Source organism: Hippocampus bargibanti, linkage group LG18 (genome assembly GCF_051943395.1).
Source record: "Hippocampus bargibanti isolate YZ-2025 linkage group LG18, ASM5194339v1, whole genome shotgun sequence".
NCBI lineage: Eukaryota > Metazoa > Chordata > Actinopteri > Syngnathiformes > Syngnathidae > Hippocampus > Hippocampus bargibanti.
The window spans coordinates 8,172,786-8,197,412 of NC_142751.1; the positions used below are offsets into that span (position 1 = coordinate 8,172,786).

General features: G+C 40.7%; 1 protein-coding gene across 1 annotated transcript in view; it reads right to left on the minus strand.

Annotated features, from left to right (window-relative positions):
* Positions 1-24,370, minus strand: part of eng (endoglin) — a 41,920-nt gene extending 17,550 nt beyond the window's left edge. The window contains exons 1-4 of the mRNA XM_089020691.1: positions 24,231-24,370; positions 23,257-23,393; positions 7,849-7,991; positions 754-867 (exon numbers count right to left, since the gene is read on the minus strand). Coding sequence (XP_088876817.1) covers positions 754-867; positions 7,849-7,991; positions 23,257-23,302 — 303 coding nt within the window. The 5' untranslated portion in view covers positions 23,303-23,393; positions 24,231-24,370. The remainder of the gene's footprint in view (positions 1-753; positions 868-7,848; positions 7,992-23,256; positions 23,394-24,230) is intronic.
* Positions 24,371-24,627: the final 257 nt, after the last annotated feature.

Below are 24,627 nucleotides of genomic sequence, written 5' to 3' on the forward strand. Positions count from 1 at the left end.
CTTTTGTATATGTTAGCGCTTCGTTACAATGCTTCAGTTATTGTTTAAGCGCGATATAAACCAATAAGTATGTTTTGTATTTTGTACAGCCGATCCCATTTCAAGCTCAGATAACTCCAGACCTCTATGACTTCGGAACTCTTTTTTCTGATAGAAGTCTGAGGTGTCTAACGCTGCATTGAATGTTTATGGAGTCATAAAACTCAATATTCTGTGGGTCTTGCAATTTGAGTGAAAATGACAAAAATTCTGGCACTGGAGCGGAGACATTTTTGCACATCGTCTGGCAGTGAATGAGTTAATATGCACATTCACCGAAACCTTTATGAATGAAAAATAAATATATTTACATAAAAGAAAAAAACACATTTATTAAAAACTGAAAAAAGTAAATCAACTTTCAAGAGATAAGTATACTTTTTTTTTTGTACGACGTAATGTCAAGAGAGTCACACGTTGACAAACAAGCGAACTATACTGTATTTGCCAAAGCACTGATTGACAAGAAATGTCATGTGATCATCTGCGGCCATTGGTGGCTAAGCGGGCGTGTCATAACTAGTTAACATGTTGACTCGCGTGTGTTTTACCCTCTATGGCAGAGGCTCCGTCGAACCAATGTGACTGATTCACCGAAACCTTCGGGTTCGATCGAACCCGGGTTAATAACCACTGGTTTAAAGTTAGAATCCAAAAATGAACACCAATTACAACAACTGCACTACGGTAAACACAAACAAAAAGCTGACTCACATAAATGTTGACGCCAGCATTGATCTTATAGAGACCGTAGGCAATGTTCTGCGACGTGACGATCAGGTTCATGGGTTTGGCGTCGGACATGTCCAGAGAGAACAACTGGGAATCCTGACAGAAAATTAAAAGAGACACAGTTAACAGGACCGACAATTAAAAAAAGTCAATGTGCATGTTATGATATCATCATGAATAATTTAGTCAAGCAGGATGGGTTGAGCAGTGCGTCACTTTTATATGCAAATGTTCCACTGCTTAAGCATAAGAATGAGATAATAACCCGTAATGCTGATATGAGAGCTTCATAATATGGTGCTAACGGTCCTGTTGCGTGGGAGGTTTGGCAGTAGATGAAAAGGCGGCCTGTGATTAGGGAAAGACGCTCCAGCGGAGCGGCATAAATATCCCTCCCTCCAAACCCCCGCCCCCTCCTCACTGTCAAAGCGTCCCGGTGAGAGTTACGGAGGAGCCAAGTAATGAGGCTCGACGAGTGCGCGCCGTGTTGCGAAAACAAACCACAACCTTGTGAGATGGGACATCATCTTCTCATGGATCAATAGGATGAATAGAGTGGGAAAACATCCAGCGGTGATGTTATGGTGAAGGACACTTGTGGACAGATTTGAATTCAATGTCACCCAAATCAAGAAAAAAAACAATGACATCAGTTCTTAAATGCTATTGTTAAAATAGCTGATGTTGAAGAGAAAATGCTAACATGAACGGACTATGTTCCTAATCGAAACATCAACATCTACCAAAATGCGTAAATCATGCCAGGGTAAACTGACGTCTTCAACAATGATTAACGCTTCAGTAGACACTGACATTACAGCAATATACTATATTTTCTGGTGTATAATGTGCATAGGCGTATAAGGCGCATCCCAATGAATGGTGTATTTTCAGACTTTTTCCATATACTATAAGCCGCACCGGACTATACAGCGCACCTTCAATGAATAAAAACAGTTTTCGAAGTATAATATAGAAATATAGAAACATTTACCAAATAAAAGGCATGCCACATTATATGCTACAGTAGAGGCTGGGGTTACACACTTCTACAGGGGGAAATGTAGTTGTGGCTGCAGACAGTAGTTGCGAGACCTGTTGTGGTTCACAAAGAGTTCATATATATGAGGCGCACTTGCGTATAAGGCGCAGGGTCATTGAATAAAATAAAAGTATTTTAGGTGTGCCTTATACAATGGAAAATACTGTAACTTTTGCTAACCATTGATCCATGATAAACACAACCTTGCATGACAACAATATACGAGGCCTGATATAACAAGTATACAAAAATCCACAGGAGTACAAGAACATGCTTTACTGTACATGCTCATGGATGTGCCATTAAAAAAAGTTTTGAATTTAAAAGTTTTCATTAGTGCAAGGATTTTTCAATCATTGTATACAGTCTGCGGATTGCCAGCTGCAATCGTTACTCTTTCCAATTACTCTTGCAAATGGTTGCTTTGCAAAATACAAACTCAATGTGGAGAAGCAACTCACAAAGGTATAAATAATAATATTGATAATCATAATAACAACAGTATGCTTGAGTATGTCAAAAAAGGTTCACAGCATGCTTGGAAAGGTGCTTGGAATAAATGTTTTTTTTGCTTGGTGGTTTTTATAATTATGACTAATCCCACCACTCCTATTCCCAGTGATGACAAACACTCCAGAAATAATCCATATTCTAATTGTCTTGTTGCAATTTGGATACATATGTGTGTGTGTGTGTGTAGGTGTAAGACTGTTCTAATGTAAGAGGTCCTTTAGTGCGCTCGGGATCCAAATTGTAATCAAGCCATTTCCCTCCTCTCCTCTTGTATCCTGACAGCCTCGACTCAATTAACAAGACTTCTAATTAGCCTGGAGGAGCGAGACATTCGTTTGAAGTGTTGAAAATAACTTCTAGCTGCAGTCAAATTTGACTTACACTTCTTGCCTATTACGTAATCAGCCGAGGGTGTGACAGCGATGCGATGTCAACACGTCTCCGGAACAAGCAGCGTGCCAATCACTTTCTCGGTGTGGATGCTAACGAGGGAAAATGTGCTTGCTATTTTTAACATCCTTGTACCGTGCAGAAAATGTCAAAGGCAAACGAGAACCGGTGAGCTGTGTTATTTTTGCTGCAGCTTAGGTCTGCATAATTTTGCAACACTGACAGAACAGCCAGAACAGATGTTTATCCGGTGTTATTTGATTACTCGTGAAAAACACCATTCAACGATGAATCAAGTCTATCTAAAGGGAAAGTCAGGTCGAAACAATATCTACGAACCTCCACTCACTAAACAGTCATTTCTGAATAATTAAGTGGCTGTGCAATATGAACGAATGCAGAAAAATTCAGCTGTTTTTATCCATGTCACGGGGCAGCCATTTTGCCACTTGTCGTTGACCGAAGATGGCCTCACAGTGGCGGAGGGTCACATGACCAAAGCCAGAAAATGGGTGACCTGTAAATGGTCATTACCGAACCTGTGGGCCACTCTGTCGCAAAATGGCTGCCTCTCGAGCTAGATCACAAGGTGTGGCTTTTTCTGCCTCATTCATATTGCACAGACACAATACGATATTCTTCAGAATACCAGATTTAGACTTACAGGGACTTATGAAACATGGGTTGATTGTCAAAAAAAATACTTTGAATCCCCTTGAGGAGGTTAAACCAACGGAACTACCATATAAAAAATGAATGTTATGTCATTTTTTTAGTCGACATAAAAACATTCACTGGCATTCCGAAATTAATTCGGGAATAGAAAAGTATGACGTGGAGAGCCATTCCATTTGTTTGGGTTTTGTTTTTTTCTCGTGACGATAAAGCGCTGCTCAGACCTCTGGCAGTGTTTTTCCATTCCACGAGGCGGCAGCATTTATCTTTTGTACAGCCGACCCCATTTCAAGCTTAGATAACTCCAGACCCATATAATTCTTTTTTTCTGATGAAAGAAGGTAGTCCAGGGTTTCTTACGCTGCATTGAATGTTTATGTAGTCCTAAAACTCAATATTCTGAGGGTCCTGCAATTTGAGTGAAAATGACAAAAACCTTGGCACTGAAGTGGACACATTTTTTGCACATCGTCTGGCAGTGAATGGGTTAAGTGGCAAAACGGAATTTTAAATGTGCTGATTGTATGAAAAATAATAATCACATACACAAAATATGTCCTTTTTACTGCTAAAAGTGGTAAAATTGGGAATGTATCCCTTTTCGATCTTATACTGTAGCTCTATCACAGAAGCAAAGTTCAGTCGACTGATCTCTCTCTACATCACATAATCAAGATCAATGACGTATTCCATTCAGAGGATAAGGAACTCACTTGGGATGTTTTTGTAGTCTGAACCACCAGATGGTCTTCGACAAAGACATTAATTGCCATTAAAAGATTGTCTCCATATAACGTTAAGATCATACTTAAAGACTGCAATAGCTTCTCACTGAGAAATTGTCAATGTGCCTCTTTCGGCACTGCCGCTATGTTAGCAACACGAGTTCAAAGAGTTCAGCTGTGTTTGATGTCCACGCATGAACAATACTTTTCCCTTCCCTTCCCCACATTGTAATTAGGACAGTCGTCTTTGTGAGGGAATATATGCCATTCGCCTTGAGTAACTCATGATTAGATTTGTAGTTTTGAATCAGCCCTAATGAGCGTTTGTGTTTCACACAACCAGTCAAAAGTTTAATAGCAAACTTTGGACTGGTGGTGTTCAATTATGCGGTACAAATTATTGGGAATCAACGCAGCACACCAACATCCCGTCGGTGGGAATGTAATGTTCATAGAAACTCATTTGGTGAGGTCTTTTTTTATTGGTCTTGCAGACTAAGACTGTGTTCTGGGCTGTGTCCAACAGGGAGATGATATGCAGGTCTAATGTTAAATTTAATTTTCTTTTGGCCCAATCCAAGAGGAATAGTGATGAGCCTGGCTGGGCCAAGGAAAATTTGCAGACGCGTGCTCAACAAATTAAGTCCGGAGAGACTTGCAAAACTAATTGTTGACCGGCGTGAACACAAATCCAACCGAAATATAACACAATAAATAACAGATTTTGCACAATGGCTACCGGATATGGAATTACTTCGACGTTTGGACATTCATTAAGCATATAGGCAATGTTTCAAATACTATTGCATGTTTCTTCATGGTGACAAGAGTACAGTAAATACAAGTTAATTGTCGTCAGTTTCAATTTTCTATTTATAGTTATCATCACTTCCCCAGCGCCCCCATTACCATCCTTGCTGTTTCTAATCAAAACTACAGCCATCAATAGAAGCCATAAGACCTGTCCAGGCCATGATTTAAGTAATATTTAGAATGGGCGTATAAGTTTAACTCATTCACTGCCATTCACAAATTATTCAGGAAAATGAAAATATGACCTAGGGCGCCAATTCCGAATGTATTCCGTTTTTATTTTTTCATGCTTGGGTGCTGATAAAGCGCTGGCCATGGTCTCTGGCAATGTTTTTTTCTTTTCCACAAGGGGCAGCATTTCCCTTTTTTCCACGTCAATGATTTGTTCCAGCTTCAGCTGTTGTTAAAGTGCTAAATAAAATAATATGTATGTATTGCATTGAATTTGGGACAGTCACCCTCATTTTAAGCTCATAAAACTCCAGACCCATATAATTTAGAAAATAACTTTTTTCTGATTAAAGAAGAGAGTGTAATGTTTCTAACCATGTATTGACTGTTTATGTAATCCTAAAACTCAATATTCTGTGGTTCCTGGAATTCAAGTGACAATGACAAAAACCCTGGCACTGGAGTGGACACATTTTGGCACGTCTGGCAGTGAATGAGTTCAAATCAAGATTTTTCATTTTTGTTTAAATTGATGGCAATTTTTTTCTTGAACCCATTGCAGTACAAATGTGACCATATCTTCCTGTTTTAAATCGTTGCAGCAGTGTGAAAACAAGTTAATCGCTATCATTTATATTTCCTGTTCTACAGTTAGTATAATAGAGGTCATGATGGTATTTTATAATTTTACCCCCTCCGCCCCCCCCAAAAAAAATGGTCGCCCCCCTTATCATAACTTTCAAAACTGATTCACTTCCTCATTCGTGAGGGATGACTACTGATGTCGTTTCCAGTTATTCTTTTGTTAATCTCCCTGAAAAGAAATTGGCTCTGCTGGTCTCGTCTCAGCCTGATGCCAACAAGCTTGGCTTAACGAGCCCGGGTGAGACATGAGGCAACCTCCACCCAATGATTTCTCTCCGCCTTCCTACCGCCACATTCAAAAAAGAAAAAAAAAGTAATTTTGCCAAAAGGGTGGGGTGTTAATCATTCTGAAAACAAAGAGATAGAGAAGGAGGTGAAAATATGGAGGACAATGATGTCCCATCTGACTGAACAGCTTGGCAAGGGATGAAGCCAGTCCACTTCCTTCGCCAAGGTTGAACTGGTCACTGGTCATTTGTGTTGAGTGTCCATATGCGAGCATGGGGGAGGCCAATGACAAAGCGACAAGCGCGGAAACCATTCCAGTGCGGCTCAAACAGGAAAAAGATCAAATTAATCAATCACTTTTGTGATTTTTTTTTTATCCGAAAGCTCGCATGGGGCAGATGGAAAAGTAAAGGACTCTACCATTGTTCGTTTTTGCGGGCGGAAGTGGGAGCACATTTTCCTGTCCATCTGCTCGCATGTAAAGACATAAGATGACAATACTGCCAGTTTTTCTATGCATGAAATGCTGGACAGCGGAGGATGCATCACACAGGTATCCAAATTCTTTTATTGCACCCACGCAAAATCCTCTTAGCTTTGTCTCATTTCATTAGACAACTAGCACTAGCCTGCCCTGATGCGACCTCTCCAATGAACTCTTTCAACATCTTCACTGAGTGATTCCAACAATGTGCTCGTAATGACGAGCATATGAAAAGGATGGAAAGAGAAGAAAAGTGAGCAGCAAGCACCAACATGGCTGATAAGAGATCATGACAAATGCGGACTGCATCTGTGAAAAATGCAGTACAGAACAGCGCTAAGAAGGTGTTAAAAGATTCCTGAATTTCTTTTTCTGCTCAACAATTTGCTATTTGATTGTGGAGACCCATCTATAGCGTATCAATGAACCTGAATAGGATATCAGTAACCAGCACAGTGGAATTTTTAAAGCTGCGTTATCAGTATGGTATTACTTCATACAGTGCAGTCAGTTGGCCGTAGGATGTTTCAGCACGCTTTCAATTCTCGCCTATCATAAAGTATTCAATTACCTCACAATAGCTGTGACATTTTGTGAAACCACAGGCTTACCAAAATGAGTAACTTTGTCTTGACATCTTTTTGTCACATCTCAAGTGACTGTCTTTCAACAAAGGGGGCAACTTGCAAATTGAATTCCCGCTTTGAGATGAGACTATCTGATTTATGCACATTGGAAAAGCTTGACCCAAGTTACTGGCTTCAAAACTATGAGTAATTTTGTGACGCTCACCTTCCCGCACCGAGAGAGATCTGGAGGAAGTGAACATTATACTGAGACAGCGGGGAAAAACTGGAATATTCCATAATGGAGTTAAATAAAACCAAAAAATTGAGATTTGCTTTGATTAAAAACACAAATTTTGTCACAGATTCCACTGTAGCCCCATCACATAGTCCTTTCTCTCAATGTGACGTGATCAGCTGTTCTGTTAAGATGTTAAAATGCGCTTTGTTAAACTGCAACGAGACAGTTTCTGCAGTAAACGTATTCCGACATATTTTGGAATGGCATATTCCATCAGAAGAGAAGATATGAATATGAAAAATGTATTTCAATAATACCCCAAGCCACACTCATTTAAGGGTAGAAGCAAAACTGTCAGCTGATAATCATCATGCAATGATGTCAGCCATGTGACAGAGTGTAGCGCAATGGATGTAAATCTCAAATAAGTAATGTTTGGTAACTTCACACTTCGGCACTGAAGATGGGTGTGATTGCTCGCTCAACTTACTGCTGCTGTTATTATGTCTTATATCTATTTGCGCTTCCTCCCTCGATGACATTTGTCCCCACGAGCCACATTCAGAGCAGCTCAACATTCTTACCTGAGCAGCAAAGTTGAGCTTGAGGATATGGACCTCGGCCTTGTCCGGTCCCACAAAGCTTGTCCAGCAGCCTAGTTGCAGCTCCCTCACGTATATCCAGGAATTGTCGCTTACCTCCACAGGATCACACGTCGGACGTGAGGCTGGAAGACGCCACAAAGTGCAAATGGTTGAACAAGGCCTGATTGAAACCTATCTGTTTGAGCTCGACTACAGTCGTTCCTCAGTTTGTGAGAGTTTTATTCCTATTGCGGCGACAAAACTGACATTTATCAACAAGTCTTGACTAAACCTAAATTCTGTTGAATGAATGGCAACCGGTGAAAACACTGTTCAACTGTAAAGCATTTATTTGTTGTGGATTATGGATAGATGACGAATGTTTTTTTTTCCGTTTGTTGTAAATCTGAAAAAACATATTAGAATAAAGATCAAGGACAAACATCCTTGCAATAAAAAAGGCACAAATCTTACAAAACATCTTTACACAAAAGTACAAAAAGTGCACACACATAAAACACAATCAAAAGCAGCCGCAACAAAAAATTTAATTTACAAGGTTTGAATAAAATTAGTCCTGATCCAGATCTAAATCTTAATTTACAACCTCCCACCTTCTGTAAATTATGTCATTGTTTGTGGCTGACATTTATTATTAATCTCAAAAGGCCCAGATAGTTCTTCAAAGCTTTACAATGCAGGGAGTTAATATGACTGGGAAACGTCTAGCGCATAGGTGTCGAAATCAAGGCTCGGGGGCCAAATCTGGCCCGCCACATCATTTTATTTGGTCCGCGAAAGCAAATAAAACTTGTGAAATACCATGATGCCTGTTAAAGTCTGAATCAAGATTTCAAATTGTCCTATGTAAACCACAATAACAATCATTATTTTTTACTTAAATTTGAAAACGCTTTATGTGTAACATGTGGAGGAATGTAAACATTTTAATGGATTCCCCAAATTCATAACGACCCATGAGAGGAAACCGTAACTACAATATGGCCATCGGCAAAAAAAAAAAAATGAGTTTGACACCTTTGGTCTATTGAGATCCATCTAAAAAGGATTGTGTTCGACCCCGAAGGTTCCGCAGTATCGAGCACGACTTAATTATTTGGCCGCGGTAGCGGTTCGTGCTCTACCTTGGGCACATTCTTGTTTAACTGATAAATTGAGTCTAGGTATTTGGATCAGACTCATGGTGCAAAAGGGTTTGAACTCATAGTTAATGTGGACGCATTCCTCTGTACGACCGGTATGGCGCTATTTAAAAATGAATCGTCTGGGACGCGTTTATCAAACGTGTCGGGATAAGCAGCCGGAGTCATCCATCAATCCACCGGCGTGGGCCGCTGGTTAACCCTATGGGGGAACCATGTCTCCGAAGGAGGAATCAATCTGGACGACCTGTCCGGTCATGGATGAGACGTGTGAGGGTTAAATGAATGCTGTGACCTGGGCACCGTGCGTCCACGCTATTACGTTACACAGTCGGTTAGACTGTCAACAGGCTCTACCTCTGACCAGCGGCAAGAGTGATAAAATACCCCACAGAGAAGTACCATCAAAAATTTCCTCAAAAACGAAAACCATTAAACGAAAGGTCATGTGACTTTTCCACAGCAATTTGAAGCAGTGATTTTTTTTCCAGACCCAGATCCCAGGAGAGCGGTAATTCATGAACGACTGTATGACCTGCAAGGTATGGCAAAGCGATGCTGCTCAGATTAGTTCAGAGGGGTCTTTCCTTCATGACTACTTCAAGAACTTTTATCGAGCAATTGTGTCCATCCTATCGTTTTACTACCAAGAACGTTTGTGCCACAATGGTCAGTTCAAGTTCGCATAGTCGCTGTCCTGTGATTCTTTGACCACAAACGAGTCAAGAGTGAACCATTAGCACTTCTAATAGATGTCCTAACGCTCACTCGCTTAAAGCTCGCCTTGTCCTAAGCTAATGTCGCAAATCTTACAAGCTTTGGTACGAACTGAAAGTGGCACGAAAGGCACATGTGTCCTTCGTGGAACAACTTCACGCCTCCGTGGTCTGTACCGCAGCTTGTCTTTGTCCATCCCCATCACGCCAGGGGTCATGGCTGGCTTCCTGTTATTCTGCCTCTCCGCGTTCTAGTCTCAAGCTCAATAGCCATCATGATCACAAAGGATGTTTTTTTCTCTTGTTCGTCTGTGATGGAATCAACTTTCCATGACAGTCACCCCAAGAGGTCTCGCTCATAAATCGTGTCAATTGCATTTGTAAGAGAATGTGGCGAGGGGGGGTTAATGCGCCACATTTTTACAAGGCACCATAGAATGCAAACAGCGTTCATTCTGCCCTTGTGACCCAGGAAATGCCAATGGCCTCACTAAGCGGTTTGCTGGTAAATGAGGTATAGAGGACTATTCCATTCCATGTCCTCTTTATCCACTTATATCGGCCACCTCAATTTCCTATTTCATGGGTAGGGGGGAGGAGGTGGGTATGTTTACGGCAGCTTGCTGATTTCCAGTTTGATGTTTTGGCTTTAGCGAATGGGGAGAAGAGACTCACTGAACCGAATTCCACCAATTCGTGTCTTGGGGTATCAGCGATATGGTCAAGTAAGCGAAAGGCTTTGAGGAACGATTGTAGTATTTTAAAAACCAAGTAGCTGTTAATTAACCCCTCGGGAGATCTGTCCGTCGCGTCACTATCGTGAAGAAGGGATGCCAAGATGCAACGATAAACCTTTGTGTTCACATTATACTTCTCCCATACACGAGTTTGAGGAAACGACACAGTGTGTGGTTTTACAGGAAAAGTACATGATAACCTTCAGCTCACAACGTTGGCTCAGCTCGCCATCCCCTGAAGAAATAACTGTTTTCTTTGGAAGATCTAGAACAGGGGTGCTCAATACGTCGATCGCGATCGACCTATCGATCTCCAAGGTACTATTGGTAGGTCGCGTGGCATTTGTCATGAACTGACGCTATACAAATAAAGTTGAGTTGTTTTGGGGAAAAAAAACTCAACGTTAGCTAATCAGCCAATTCCTTGATTGACACACCGGACAACCAATCAGATGACATCTCACTATTAGGTACACTGCGCGTGCTCAAATAACGCAAAGTTAACAATCTAGTCGTTAGTTACATCCTAATTTTCGCTCGGTTTTAGCCTCTTAAGCGTAAGATAGGGTATAAAAATGAGTGGGGGAGCTACACCAAGGAAGAAGAAAAAAAAATCACTTTCATATGGAATGGGACTTTTTTTTCACGATGATATTTCCAAAGTGCGTTCGTCTCATCTGCCAGTTATCAGCGTGAACTCAGGTACGTAATGGCAAAAAATGTACAGAATTATGTTGTGCTACATATGTGGTTATACATCAACATAAGTTGCAAGAATCGTCAATATATTTCTTAATAAATATAATGGGTAGATTATTTTGACTTGGTCATTTCAAAAGTAGCTCCCGTGTTGAAAAAGTGTGAGCACGCCTGATCTAGAAAGAGTTTTGCTTCCTCTCGACGCAACTCGGTGCAAATGTGTTACTTTTACGAGAAGAGAACACAATGCTTTCAGCTAATGGGTTGGAGGGGTGTATTAATGAACAGTGAAAAGCTTTGTGGCTTTTTACAATACGGACGTCTAACAACAGCAGTTTTCCTCAAAATCTCCCAGAATCCCAATTTTCCCTGTGACAACTTAACACAAATGTTTGTCTTTGCGCCGTACTTCAAATGAGTAACAATTTGCATGTCCCAAAAGCTTAGTTGCTTCAATGAGAAGACCGTTAGCCGACGACCACATCTCTACACTGCCTTTACGGCAGCTCCTATATTTAGTTTTTCCTACTTATAATCTAATTTAATCAACTCCTCTCTGAATTTGTATTTACTGGGAAATATCCAGAGATGAAAATTTACATTTGTGTTCAATGTTCAATTACCTTATGACCTGTGTTGGGATTTTACCAGAAAACTATACCTTGAGCAAATGACTGACTTCTGCAAATATCCCAAGGGAGGGGCTTTGCGCTCATGACAACGCTCCTCTCAGGCGCAGGTTAGTGTACGTGACAAGTGGTGTTGCTTTTTGCGAACATCATCCCTTTGACTAACCTCGTTGCCTTCACTCTCAAAGCTCTCTCGGAATGACACTGAGTGCTTCACTCCAGGAGTACAAGTTTGATTGGCAGTCGTCTAAAAAGCTCTCTGCCGTCTCTTTATTTTACAGGGTGCAGTAGGTGGCCATTGCAAATATTGCAAAGGCCACCTACTGCACCCCTCATTTTGTTTTTATGTTGTTAGGGGGGCAGCACAAACACCAGTCGCTGCTTTGATTTTCCAATAGGTATATACATAAATAATGTTTTTCCAGCACCTCGCTTGAGCCTCCACTCGTTTTCTACACTTTCCTGCAACAGCTCTCCTCCCACCAGATTTCACAGTGCAACTTCTCCTGAAGTGAGGCTTTCCGTTTGACAGATTTATTCGAGAAAGGATCCCTACGGAGACAGTCTTACATCTGACAAGATAAATCATTACTGTGTACCGGCGGGTGGGGGGGAGGGAAACAACAACAGCCGCCGTTCACGGGAATTCAGACAAATGCCCCCATTGCAGCGGTTGCCAGTGTTTTTTAGACCATGCTGAACTCAGATGGCCCCGTGGTGGTATGAAAATACAAGGTTTGGTTTGTTTGCTATATTTGCTACAAGGTATCATCGGTTGATTGTAATCTATCATTGAATGAGCCATCCACATCAATGGACAGTCAAAGCTAACAACCGAAGGGTAAGAATGCGTGAAAGCTGCAAGGTGCGACATTAGTGCTCACACTGTAACTTCATATTTATTCATTTCCTTTAGCACAAGTTGTACAGATCCTGTACACATACTGCACTTTTAACAGATAACCATGCCCCAAACAGACTTGAAATTGGCCAGGAGTTCAAATCGTGACAGATTTCAGACTTGAAAGGGGGTTAAACTTCTCCACTTCTCCACTGCGAGACTAATAAAGGCAAATCCAATCCAATCCAATAGCTCTGAACGTCGTAACTCTTACAATCATGAGGAATGTAATAAATTATCATAGTCGCATTTTCTCTTGTGGTACAGTATCAATATGACATCAAAAGAAAATTAAATAATCAATGTGTATCGAAATGAGCAATGTTTTTTCCCTCCTGGAATGTCCGATCATATTGCATGATATAAAATCAGAATCAGAAAGTCTTTCATCGTCCCACAATGGGGAAATTTGCAGTCCACAGCAGCAATTTGAAAAGGAGGTAGGGGGGGTGGAAAAGATAAAAACATGATATTCAAAGCATGATAAACGATGTCAGAGGACTGAGGAAGACTGTAACGTGCAAGAATGTTTCATAAAAAACTGTACATAGTGCAAGTATTAAATAAAAAGCTTATTGATATATGTAGCTGTATTGATGAGAAGGTTTCTTCAGCCGTCATCTGTACAAAAGTGAAGGTTTCGGACGTTTCGCCTCCTATCCAAGAGGCTTCGTCAGCGAACTAAAGTCTGACTGGTCGTATCGGTCCTATTTATATATCCCTAATGATCGTTCATACAATAGCCTGCTTAGGCAAAACAGGTTAGGCAACTTTCGTAATGCTGATGAGGGTCGTTATGCTGATGAGGTGATACCGGTGGGAGTGGGAGTAATAGGCCAGTCGTTAGTCAGGAATGTAGGAACAATCAGTGGGGCCACAGGGGCCCCCCCAACCTGAGAGTAGGGACCTATCATAGCTGTGTCCGGCGCCACCATGTCTGGACATTAGGGATATATAAATAGGGCCGATACGACCAGTCAGACTTTAGTTCGCTGACGAAGCCTCTTGGATAGGAGGCGAAACGTCCGAAACCTTCACTTTTGTACAGATGACGGCTGAAGAAACCTTCTCATCGATGGACCACTCCTGTACGACTGAGAGCTTACACAGACGCATGTAGCTGTATTGCATCACCATAAGGTGGCTGTGCTATTTACTGTACGAGAGTCCAGATTTTGTTTTTGCAAACAATGCTGCGAATTATGCATACATCCTGGAATAACTGGATGTATAAATAATGTAATAATGACTAATTCGAGAAGCATATATATATATATATATATATATATATATATATATATATATATATATATATATATATATATATATATATATATATATATATATATATATATATGTAATGGTTTCAAAACTGCAATCGAGCTGGAGTTTGCAAAATATCACATTCATATTTGTATCGCTACCGTGTAGCAATGGTGTTCGGTTTAACATTTGCTTCTTTAACGATGTAAAGACTCGCAAGCAAGCATGATCATCTTCCCTATAATGGACTATCCATGGGGGTCTTAGTCCCTCTGAGAGTATTCCTCTCATTTGTTTCCAGGATTCAATGAAAACACTCTTATTATTCTGAAGGCCGAGCAGGGCCTCCTTAAATGAAAGCTCACCGTGCGTGTAGGACCAATATAATTATGCGGAGTGCACTTCAGCTCCATTGAGGGCAACTGGTGACTGTGTTTTGGGTGTTCATGGAGATTTTGAGATGATTTATCTACAGGGGGTTCAATGCCGCCAAACACAGAGCTGGCTAGCTTACTGGCTGGCATCCTATAGTTCTTCCTGACAGCAAGTGTTTTGGCATGTTTGCACTGATTTAGCATACGTGCACCACACAACGTGAGTAGAAAAGGATGCACAACTATCCACAATTATTTTTTTTAAAGTAGTACGGCCAACGGTGCATTGCAGGGAGTACTGTATTTGTGAACAATATTTTCCAAACCGCTCCTAATCCTCCGTTGAGTGTAGCAAGTTGCTCCGCGCTCTGTTAAACATCAATGGGGTTGATTAAGAAGAGGAAAAAAAAATAATAAAGTCAACTGAAGTGAGTTTTTACTTTTGGTGGGAGAGAAAGGAAAAGCGATGAGCCCGTGTTCGAAATGATGGAGGAGTTATCCATGAAATTGCAGATGACTCGATTCAGCAATGTTTGGCAATTAATCACAACTGAATTTTGGTGCGGGGCTGAATCAATTTGCTAGTGTGGTTGAATACTGTGATATTGTAAATGCAATAGTGGACTTTAAAATATCCTTGTTATAATATAAACCTTTATTGTTGCTGTCTTTGTTTTGGTTTTTCCACTTCACTGGACGTAACCAAGGGTTACTTAGTTTCTTTTTCTCGGGGAAGGCTCCTAAACTTACGTCAACATAGTTCTGTGGCACAAAGAGGCTACAAGATGCACAAAATCAGGCAATAGTTGAGAAAGGTGAATTTGCCGACCAGTGAGTGAATATGCCGGCATTGCCGGGGTTTACTCTCAAGATTTGGTGTCTGGCACCAGTTAAAGGGAGGGGCCAGTCGTGGTCGTAAAGCCGTGTAATTTTGTGTCAATTTCATTCCAATTTTTTCTCCCTACCATAATGGCAAGTTAAAAATATGTTTGAGTAATTGTCATTTTTTTCCCTACTTTTTCCAAGTGTCTGTTTTTTTCATTTTCTTTTAAATATTTGTGTTGACATGTCTATGGATATGTTGTAATATTACTGCAATTTCACTCATATTTGTGTATTTTCCATGCAATGTTGATTTTTCATCTAATATTTCTTTGGTTTCCGTTATTTTTGGATTTCAAGTCAACGCGTTCTTTTGTTTGTTTTTTTTTTTTGCATTAACTTGATGGTTTGTCCTCAGTCACTCCAATTTGTAAATCCCCAACGAATGAAAAGATTAATTCTGTCTGTCTGTCTGTCTGTCTGTGTCTCTATGTCTCTCTCTGGCTCTCTCTCCGAAAAGTGTTTGTGTCTGGAGAAGGAATCATAATGGGGAAGGGGCAAAAGTTTCTTTTCATAGTTGGGCGGGAATATGCCAACGTCATGGCTACAACACAGTGTGCACGCACACACTTACACACAAACACGCAAACAGGCACACGTGAGCGCACACACACACACACACACACACACACACACACACACACACACACACACACACACCTATTGTCCCAGAGTTTCCGCAGCTGCAGATTGAGGCCTGACCATCCACAGGAAGGTAAACAAGCTCTTATCAGTACTCTGCAGGGGCATGCACTGTCCCTTGGCCTCTCACCCCTGTGCTTGCTACACACCACCACATAACCTTCCTGAGCATCTTGCTTCCTCAACCACCTGAAAAGCTATCCATAAAAAAAGACACACGCACTCACAACGCGGTGATTAGTGGTGTCAAAGGTTTGACGGCTACAAAAAGGCCACGAGCCAAAATGGGTGCTCCAGCCAAGACGCGTTTGGAACGGAAACCAGGACGTAATCGCCGAGCCTGGAGACAGCCTGTCTTCACACTAGCGCTGTTTACCCCGCGGGGAGCCATTCGTCCGTCGCCTCATCGTTGTCGGAAGCCGGCAGAACAGGGAGTGCGGCGGTGCCGTATGGAAGGTCTATGGCTCACTTCCTCTGTGCTCGCTTTATGCCCGTAATGAGACATTCCGCATCCACGCAGGCACGTTTGCTACGATGCTATCATTTGTCGCGTCGTAAACGATAACATATCACTTTTATGTACACCTCATATATAGTGTATTCACGCAATTCACAGCATTCGCAACGTCCTATGTCGGTAATACGCAGAACTGCGACTTTGTAGCACTATGTATATTTGGAGAGGTGATTAATTGAGTCTTGGCATCTATTTGAGTGGGATCTGCCCTCAGTATCGCAAAATATGGAGTTTCATCATCATCCCTGCTGTTGAGATGACCTCAACGACGAAATGTTCCGTGTTAATTCAGCGCCACTGAAAACGGAGTCAAATGGCACAATATCTGTTTCCAAACACTAGATATTGATGCAGCAATGCAACAATCAATGAGCCATCCGCAACCAGCCGAGAGGCGCGGCCTCTTCTTTTGTTTTTCGATATTTTAGATCGTTTCTATCCAGCGCATATGGATGACCTCTAATTTTGAAAGGCAGGTGCGACATGAAGGCTCTGATATTCAAGTAAAGACGCAAGTCGCGTGGAAACAAGGGGAAATGCATGGTGCTTATGAGATGAGAGAGGTTATCACTCTCAGATAGCTCGTTTAATACTCCCACAACGCATTACGAGCTAATTAAAATGTTGCAGCAGTTTGGAGTTTGACTTCCAGTGATGAGAAAAAGTTGCAAATGTTAACGACGTCGAGGTTTTCGCTAACAGCAGAATCCTAAACGAAATTTGTCAGACAGCTTTTAACACAAATGCAAGCATGGTTGTTGAAATCGAAACAGACTTAAGAACACCCGGGTTTTTGAGGAAAGGGCAAACTTGAAAGTTATAACTGCCATAATGAGTGAAGTTTAGGGAGACGGTGGTTTCTACATGTTAGCAGCGGTGGGCCGTCATGGACTGCAAGGCCTTCTCTGCTGGCCTAAATCTGAATCACAAACTAATGTTTTGTCCATAAATTCTTATTAAATAATTCCAATTTCAGCTTCCTTTTATTGCTTATCCCCTGTTGTGCTGCTTCCAGAATGTGTTTTCATATTTAACCAATCACATTTCAGCCATCATTTGTTTCCATGGTCAGAAATCTACCTGGACGCCTTCACAATCAGTTCTGCAGGCCCTGTCGCATTAAATGCGGTGTCGATGACTCTGTTGCTTTAAATAATGTCTGTTGCTTTAACCAATCAGATTTCGAGTTGGTGACGTGCAGGACCTGCTCGCAGGCCTGGGTAATGTCAGAGTTTTCGCAAACTATGATTGGCTAGTCACCAGTCAATCATAGTATCACTAGCCTCTAGTTACAAGAGCATACTGGCCAGAGCAAGCTCACTATAACTGTAGCGAGCTGCATAAGCAAATACATTGTGTTGATATAATTGCGGGTGTGTCAACCCACAATCGCGGAAGGAGAAGAAATGATTTGGTCGCAGATTTACTGTTAAAGCCATTTTCAAGGACTTTAACAAAAAATGGACATCATTAAGAAAGGCTTTGAATATGTCAGAAAATGGCAAGTAATATTGCAATTTTATTTTTGATGCCATTGTGTTGTTCAATCTGCTCATTGGTGTGAAAGAGCGACTTCTGACACCAAATCATGAATCCACACATTCATGGTAAAAATGGGAACAGTTTAATGACAATATTTCTTCACAAGTTACTCCCTAGCTAAGGGGACCCTCTCGTAAATCATGCCACACTTTTTATTTACAGTCACATCTGTGGATTGATTCAGGGGTGAAGGCCCAACTGAAGGCCCAGGGGTGATATGCATAGCCTGCCACTGTATTTTAGGTACTCGGAAAGTGGACGTACGAACTACTAAGAATCAGAGAATAAAGCAGAAAATGAGGAAAACAAAACGACGAAACATCTGACCGGCAATAAATTACAAAATTAAACAACTTTTGTTAGTGAAATAATCAGTGAAATAATTATTTACATCTACAAAATGTCGCTAGTTGCTTGCAAAACAGATACAGGAAACGTCAGCCAAGTCACTCAATGTCGTGACCAAGTATGGAAATTGCCAACTGAGGAGCCATAGCGGCACTTGGAAATGACAGCAGTGTGATTGCACTCTCGTGTCACAAATGGATATTAACTATGACATCATTCACGGTGCACTTTGAAGGACAGATTTTCTCGACTTTTTTATTTATGCCGGGTAAAATGAAAACATGATTTGGTCTGACTATAAAAATCTTACTAGTGTTTTCCTGGGACGTGAATTAAAGATTTGTTCCAATGCACTCAGGATTTTCTTATTGCGTCAACATGTGCACACACACATTGTCACACGGGGCTACGAAAATGCGATAGGGATCTCAGGTCTATAAATATAGATTGGGCCACGTAGCACCTGAATCAACAGGAAGACGACCCACCCAGGACTCGAATCAAGAGGCTAGCAAACACCTCGTTGGGAATGCGTCTGTTTTCAAAGTCTCACGAGGATTTTTATTCATTCTAGGATTATTAACAAAAAGTAAATTCAAAATAGAACTTTTAAGTTTTAGTTGGGAAAGTACTCTGTGGAGAGGACACTTCAGGAAGAACTTCAGGGAACTGGGCTCCACAGACAACTGGAGAACTGAAAAGTCATGTTATTGAGACATGTGTTTGAGGTATTGGTTTTATCTCAGACTCCAACTTCCAAATGTTTCGGGCTCGTCTTGGTTTCAGGCGAGTCTGATTTTACATCTAGGCCAGTCAATACCTCACAATTCTTCAATTTTGTGAATGTCACAATAAGGACAAGCACTTGGTAAAACAACAAATGAATTAACCAAAACACATTATTACGGCAACCATCAGGATGTAGCAACTCCAGTTTTTGGAGATATTTTTAGGATGTCTAAAGTATTTAAAACAAAATGGAAATTCAAGATGAAGCGCATTTTAATTATTCAACGTTGTCATTGTTTTTAAATTAGATTTTGATGTTCCTGATTTTGTTGACGTCTCGGCATGACTCTGTTTAGCTCTTGTTTCAGTCTTGACTCTCAAACAATTTGGTCTCTGCAAGTTCTGGACGAGGGAAAGTCTTGGTCTTGAACAGTGTTCCCTTCAGCTGAGCACTCGTACAGTGGCGAGCTGAGATGCTGAATTTCATGACTTAAAAACTGAATTCATAAATAAATACATACATTTAAAAAGCAAGACACAATGGTAGTTTGTTGCTCTTGCCACTCTCTTCTTTCAAGAAAACAACAATGAAAACTTAGAATTGAGTACGGGTGACAACAGAGAAAATCATTAAATTCATCGGTTGTCTTATATTTGTTGAATTACCTTTTTTTGTATTGACTGCAGATGGCATAAAATACTACGAAATGTATATTTTTATTTATCTGCTTTTTTTCCTCAATCAATGGCAACCATTCATGATTATTAATTTACAAACACAGGCAAAAATATGGAAGCATTTTGTAGGGTATTTCGGATGTCATGTTTTGGGAAAAGTCCTCAGCCTCGATGCGAAAAGAATGGTGCGAGATTACTTTGTGTGTGTGTGTGTGTGTGTGTGTGTGTGTGTGTGTGTGTGTGTGTGTGTGTGTGTGTGTGTGTGTGTGTGTGTGTGTGTGTGTGTGTGTGTGTGTGTGTGTGTGTGTGTGTGTGTGTGTGTGTGACTAATCTGTGAGGTTCAATTAAAGCGCGTATGGTCTCCCGCATAACGTGATCCTCATTAATTCGCATCCCGAGTAAATGATTGAGTGAAATTAAGATAAGACTCAGCCTTGATGACAAATGAGCTCACACTTTCAACTCTGAGTACTTTAGGTCATTGGTCAGTCAAGACGGCCCGTGACTTTGCACCCTAGCAGATCCATCCAAATGGAGGTCCTTCCTGCGAGACCCTGTGGGTCCGCCCGTGGGCACAAACGGTCGAGAGATATCAGAGTACATAATGCCCGGTCTTATCAGTGGAGACAGCAGGCATGTTGACATGGGCACAAGTGGTCGCCATGCTGACGAGGCATTTATCTCGACAACGACTAATGAGCCGTTCAGGGCAAGCTAACTGCGGAATAAGTGCACTGAGCCAGACATCACAATAAGGAACAATGTTTGAATTCTTTTGAATAGTCCATGTTTGTTTGTTCGTGTGTGTGTTTGTTTGTTGTTGAAATAAAATAAGCATTGGCACAAAACTTCACCATTCAACATACCTGAAGGAGATTCAGTTTGGCGAGTGTTTTGCATTATTTTAATTGTTTTTGGGTGACATTTCCCAGAAGATGTACTACTTGAGATTAAGAATACAAAGTTAGAAATGTGATAAAACTTAAGCGCCACACTTTGCATTGCTACTGTATTTTCCAGTGTATAAGGTGCACAGGAGTATAAGGCGCTTCCCCAATGAATGGTGTATCTAACTTTTTCCATATACAAGGCGCACTGAACTATTGGCGCACCTTCAATGAATGAAAAAGGTTTTCCAAATATAATGTATGAATATATAAAACTTTTCCAAATATAAGCCACAGCACATTATAATGGTCTACAGTCGAGGCAGGGGTTACGAACTACGTCTTGTACAGGGGAAAATGGAGTTGGTCGATGCTGACAGTAGTTGGGAGACCTGATGTGGCTCAATATTACTTGAGATATAATGCACACCGGCGTATAAGGCACAGGGTCATCTTTTGAAGAAAATAAAGGCTTTTGGGTGCACGTTTACACCGGAAAATATGGTACTTTTTTCAAAGGCTAAAGCAATGATGATATGTATGAATTACCTGGGTGTATCTGAGGATTTCTTCATTTTTTCAAAATAAAATCCAAAAAGGTCCAATAAGCAGATGTTTCTAAAAGATGATTCTGAATAAGATTCCTGCAAGGTGATTTTATTTATTTTCCTGTCTTCGCAGTCTGCTGAGAAAACAGCCATGTTGACAATCATAAATGTTACACTTGTTCAATATTCACTGTGGGCCAATCATCCTGTGTTGGGTTTGCATAGAGTTTGGACAAGATGTTAAAGGAACAACAGCATATAAGGAAGCCTGTAAGAACAATGAAAACAATTTGATTCGATATTTGTGAAAGAAATGAAAATTGGAAGCTATTTATTTGTTTATAATAATATAAAAATAACCATTGGCTCACAAAAATATGTATGGCTTTTATCAGATGATTTTCCATGTCATTATTTATATATGATGAATTTTGCACAGTGAGGTTTTTCCTTCCTTACCGGGAGGGTCACAAACAATTTAGTTTCTGGTCAGTCAAGAGTTCACAATGATACATGAGGAATAAAGGAGATTGGCACTGGTGCCTTCTTTGCAGTGCATGGGGAGTTGAAAGAGAGGAAAAGCAAGGCAGGCAGAAGTGGATTGTTATTTGGGAGGGGCATAACACTGAAGGAGATTGAAATCGGTCTGGCCAGCGACAAGTGGTCGCGTCTGTCTCCCTGCCACCCAGTCTGACGGCCGCCCGGGGTTGGCTCACGCCGCATTAAAACACAGGAAGTGGCCTGTTTTGACTCGCCACGCCGATTTTTCGCATGACATCGGCCTCCTTTCGTCTGAGAAAACCCTTCCGCATCTTATCATCTTCGTTTAGATTTCCACTCTGGAATATATACTCGCTTCACATTCAGTGCAGCTGCAAAAAGGGAACCGTCAACTTCTCACACTGTACATCTTATGATGACTTCTCTCTATTTCCCTTTTAAATATTTTTCAGTAGACCTCGCTTTTTCTCCAGGCGGTGGATAATGCGCTTTTGTACTTTGAGGCATCCTGCAGGGTGGGCACGACCACAGCAGGAGGTCCACAAATGCCAACTGAAATGTTTGCTGCAATAGAATATTCTGCACTCTTCCCCCACCTATCAATATGCTACTCAGTACTCAATAAAATAGTGATGATTTTAGAATCAATACCTCAGTTAGGTGCTTGATAACTTTGCAAATTTACCCCTTGACAGTCTCAGTCAGAGCTGCACATCATTGAAAAATAGACAATTATGTTGATTGTCTGGGAATTGATTCTTGAATGGTGCCTTGAAGCACTCAAGGCAAAAAAAAAAATCACTGTATTTGACAGCAAACCCAATTTGGCATGTTATGGTAGTTTTTTTTTTGTAAAATTGAATGACTAAAATGTAATTGTTTTCAGAAAAAGTGGGAGGAATAGAAGAAAACTGTTGTTATTTTTAATTTAACAGTGACAGGTTTGGGGTGCATCAGAGCAAATGATAAGAACAAATAAAATTGAAAAATTATGGAAAAATAAGTTTAAATCGAAAATATGTATCACCCAAAAGTCTCATATCAGTCGGGGCCTAGCATTCAATCTAAAAATGGATGGTGATCACCACTAGCCTGTATGTACCTGGCTGATTGAAGGTGACAAAAGTGGGATTTTAGCATTTATAAGATATGATAAGATAACCTTTATCAGTTTCACAATGGAGTAATTCCCAATACACATCAGGAAAGTTACAACGATAACAATATGATCTTAAAAAAAAAAAAAAAAAAAAAAAAAAAAAAAAAAAAGAGCATAGCCACAAATGTTTTACTTTTATCACGTGTCCTCCTCCTCGTAAGAAGCAAAGCTGGGAGTTTCCGCAATTGTAAAATAAACAGCTGCTAATTGAGCAAAATTCAATTTGATGCAGAATATTGTAGGCCAGGTGTTATGGATCCAATGTTGTAGTTAAAATAGAATTCAAGATTACAGGACTGTATAGTTTAATGAAAAATAGGGATGAAGTATTTTTCTTAGGGACTTTTTTGGGGTAGATCTCAAGTACACTTGACCACTGACTGCTGTCGCTTTATAGGTGGGATTTTGCAGGCTTGTCGTTTAAATATACTGTGCACAGGTAGTATTTATGGTATATGTTGATGAAGGTATAATATGAAATCATGTGACTCACCTGAGACAACGACAGTTAGGCAAAGAAGAAAACCGAGGAACTCCATGACGGTCTCCAGCTGACGCTTCAAGGGATGTGGATGTAGAATTCTGTGAGTGTACTGCAGATATATGCGTCTGTTAATTCACTCTGAGGGCCTGGAATAGACAAATTTGAATGGGGATTTTAACATCAATGGTGGAAAATTAAAAATGGGGTTGAACAACAACAGCATTCTACTTCTTTCTTTCATTCCATAATCTTTGTTGCTGTGAAATGTACATTTCTCCACTGCGAGACGAATAAAGGCTAAACCAATCCAATCCATTCCGAGGGAATTCAGGGATACCGAAATGTATATATTTTCTTATTACCACTAGTCGATTACATAACAGACTATACTGCTGCAAAAAAAGTAGACCTCAGGTTTTTGCTAAATCATCTTATTCTTCCTTGATGCACAATAGGAAGTTCGGAGGTTATCTCCAGTCTGGTCCCTGGATTGGGAATGTTTCAGGAAGCGCTTTTTTCAAGGCTTTTTGCTTAAAATAAAATCACAATGCGGCATCAGATAAGGAGCAGGAGCAACTCCTGTTGTTTGAATAACATTGTCGGGGGGAAAGGAAAAGTCTATGTAAACTGATTGTTAAAATAAAACTCCCGGACGGTGAAAAAACGCCATCAGGTACAAGTTGCGAAAGTGTTGATGAACTTGAAATGTTAGCGGCCGGTCCGAGAAGCTTAATATTTGTGAATACTAAGCGTTTATATGGCGTAAAATCAACTTCAGAGGAAAGTGTGATTTCCAAAGTAAGAAAATAATAAAATGCAGGTGGTAAAAAATAAGTGGATGAAATGTGGCGAAAGTGGCGTTATAAATTGGGCTACCCGCAACAGCGTGTGCCAAAATAGCTAATGTTTACAAATATGAAAACCCCGTTTTCAAGAAAATGGGACATAACGCTAACAAAGGTAAAAGGGTGGTATACACATACCTTTTTCAAAGCGACAGGCGACAATTAAAGTTAAGCTACAATGGTTTTAGTCCACGCTTGGAGGATGCGGCCACTCGCCAGTGCGAGCGAGTCAGACTTGTCCAAAACTTTGCCCACTCATCTGGGCGGTGCACTTGGACTTTGCTACGCCCCCCACGGAGACCACCACCCCGCTTCGTTCTCGTGTCACTCCACTCAAACCCAAAGTTTTGCGTCACGACTGTTCACGTTGACATAGAATATAACAATGTTTCCGCAAATCTCAGATCCCGTTACTTGAGTTAGCTATAGCAGCCATCGCTCAGATTTAAGCTTTCAAAACGTAATGACGGCTGAATAGAAAACTTGAGTTCAACATTTGTTCTTCACAAAAAGAATATGTTACCCTCATATTAGA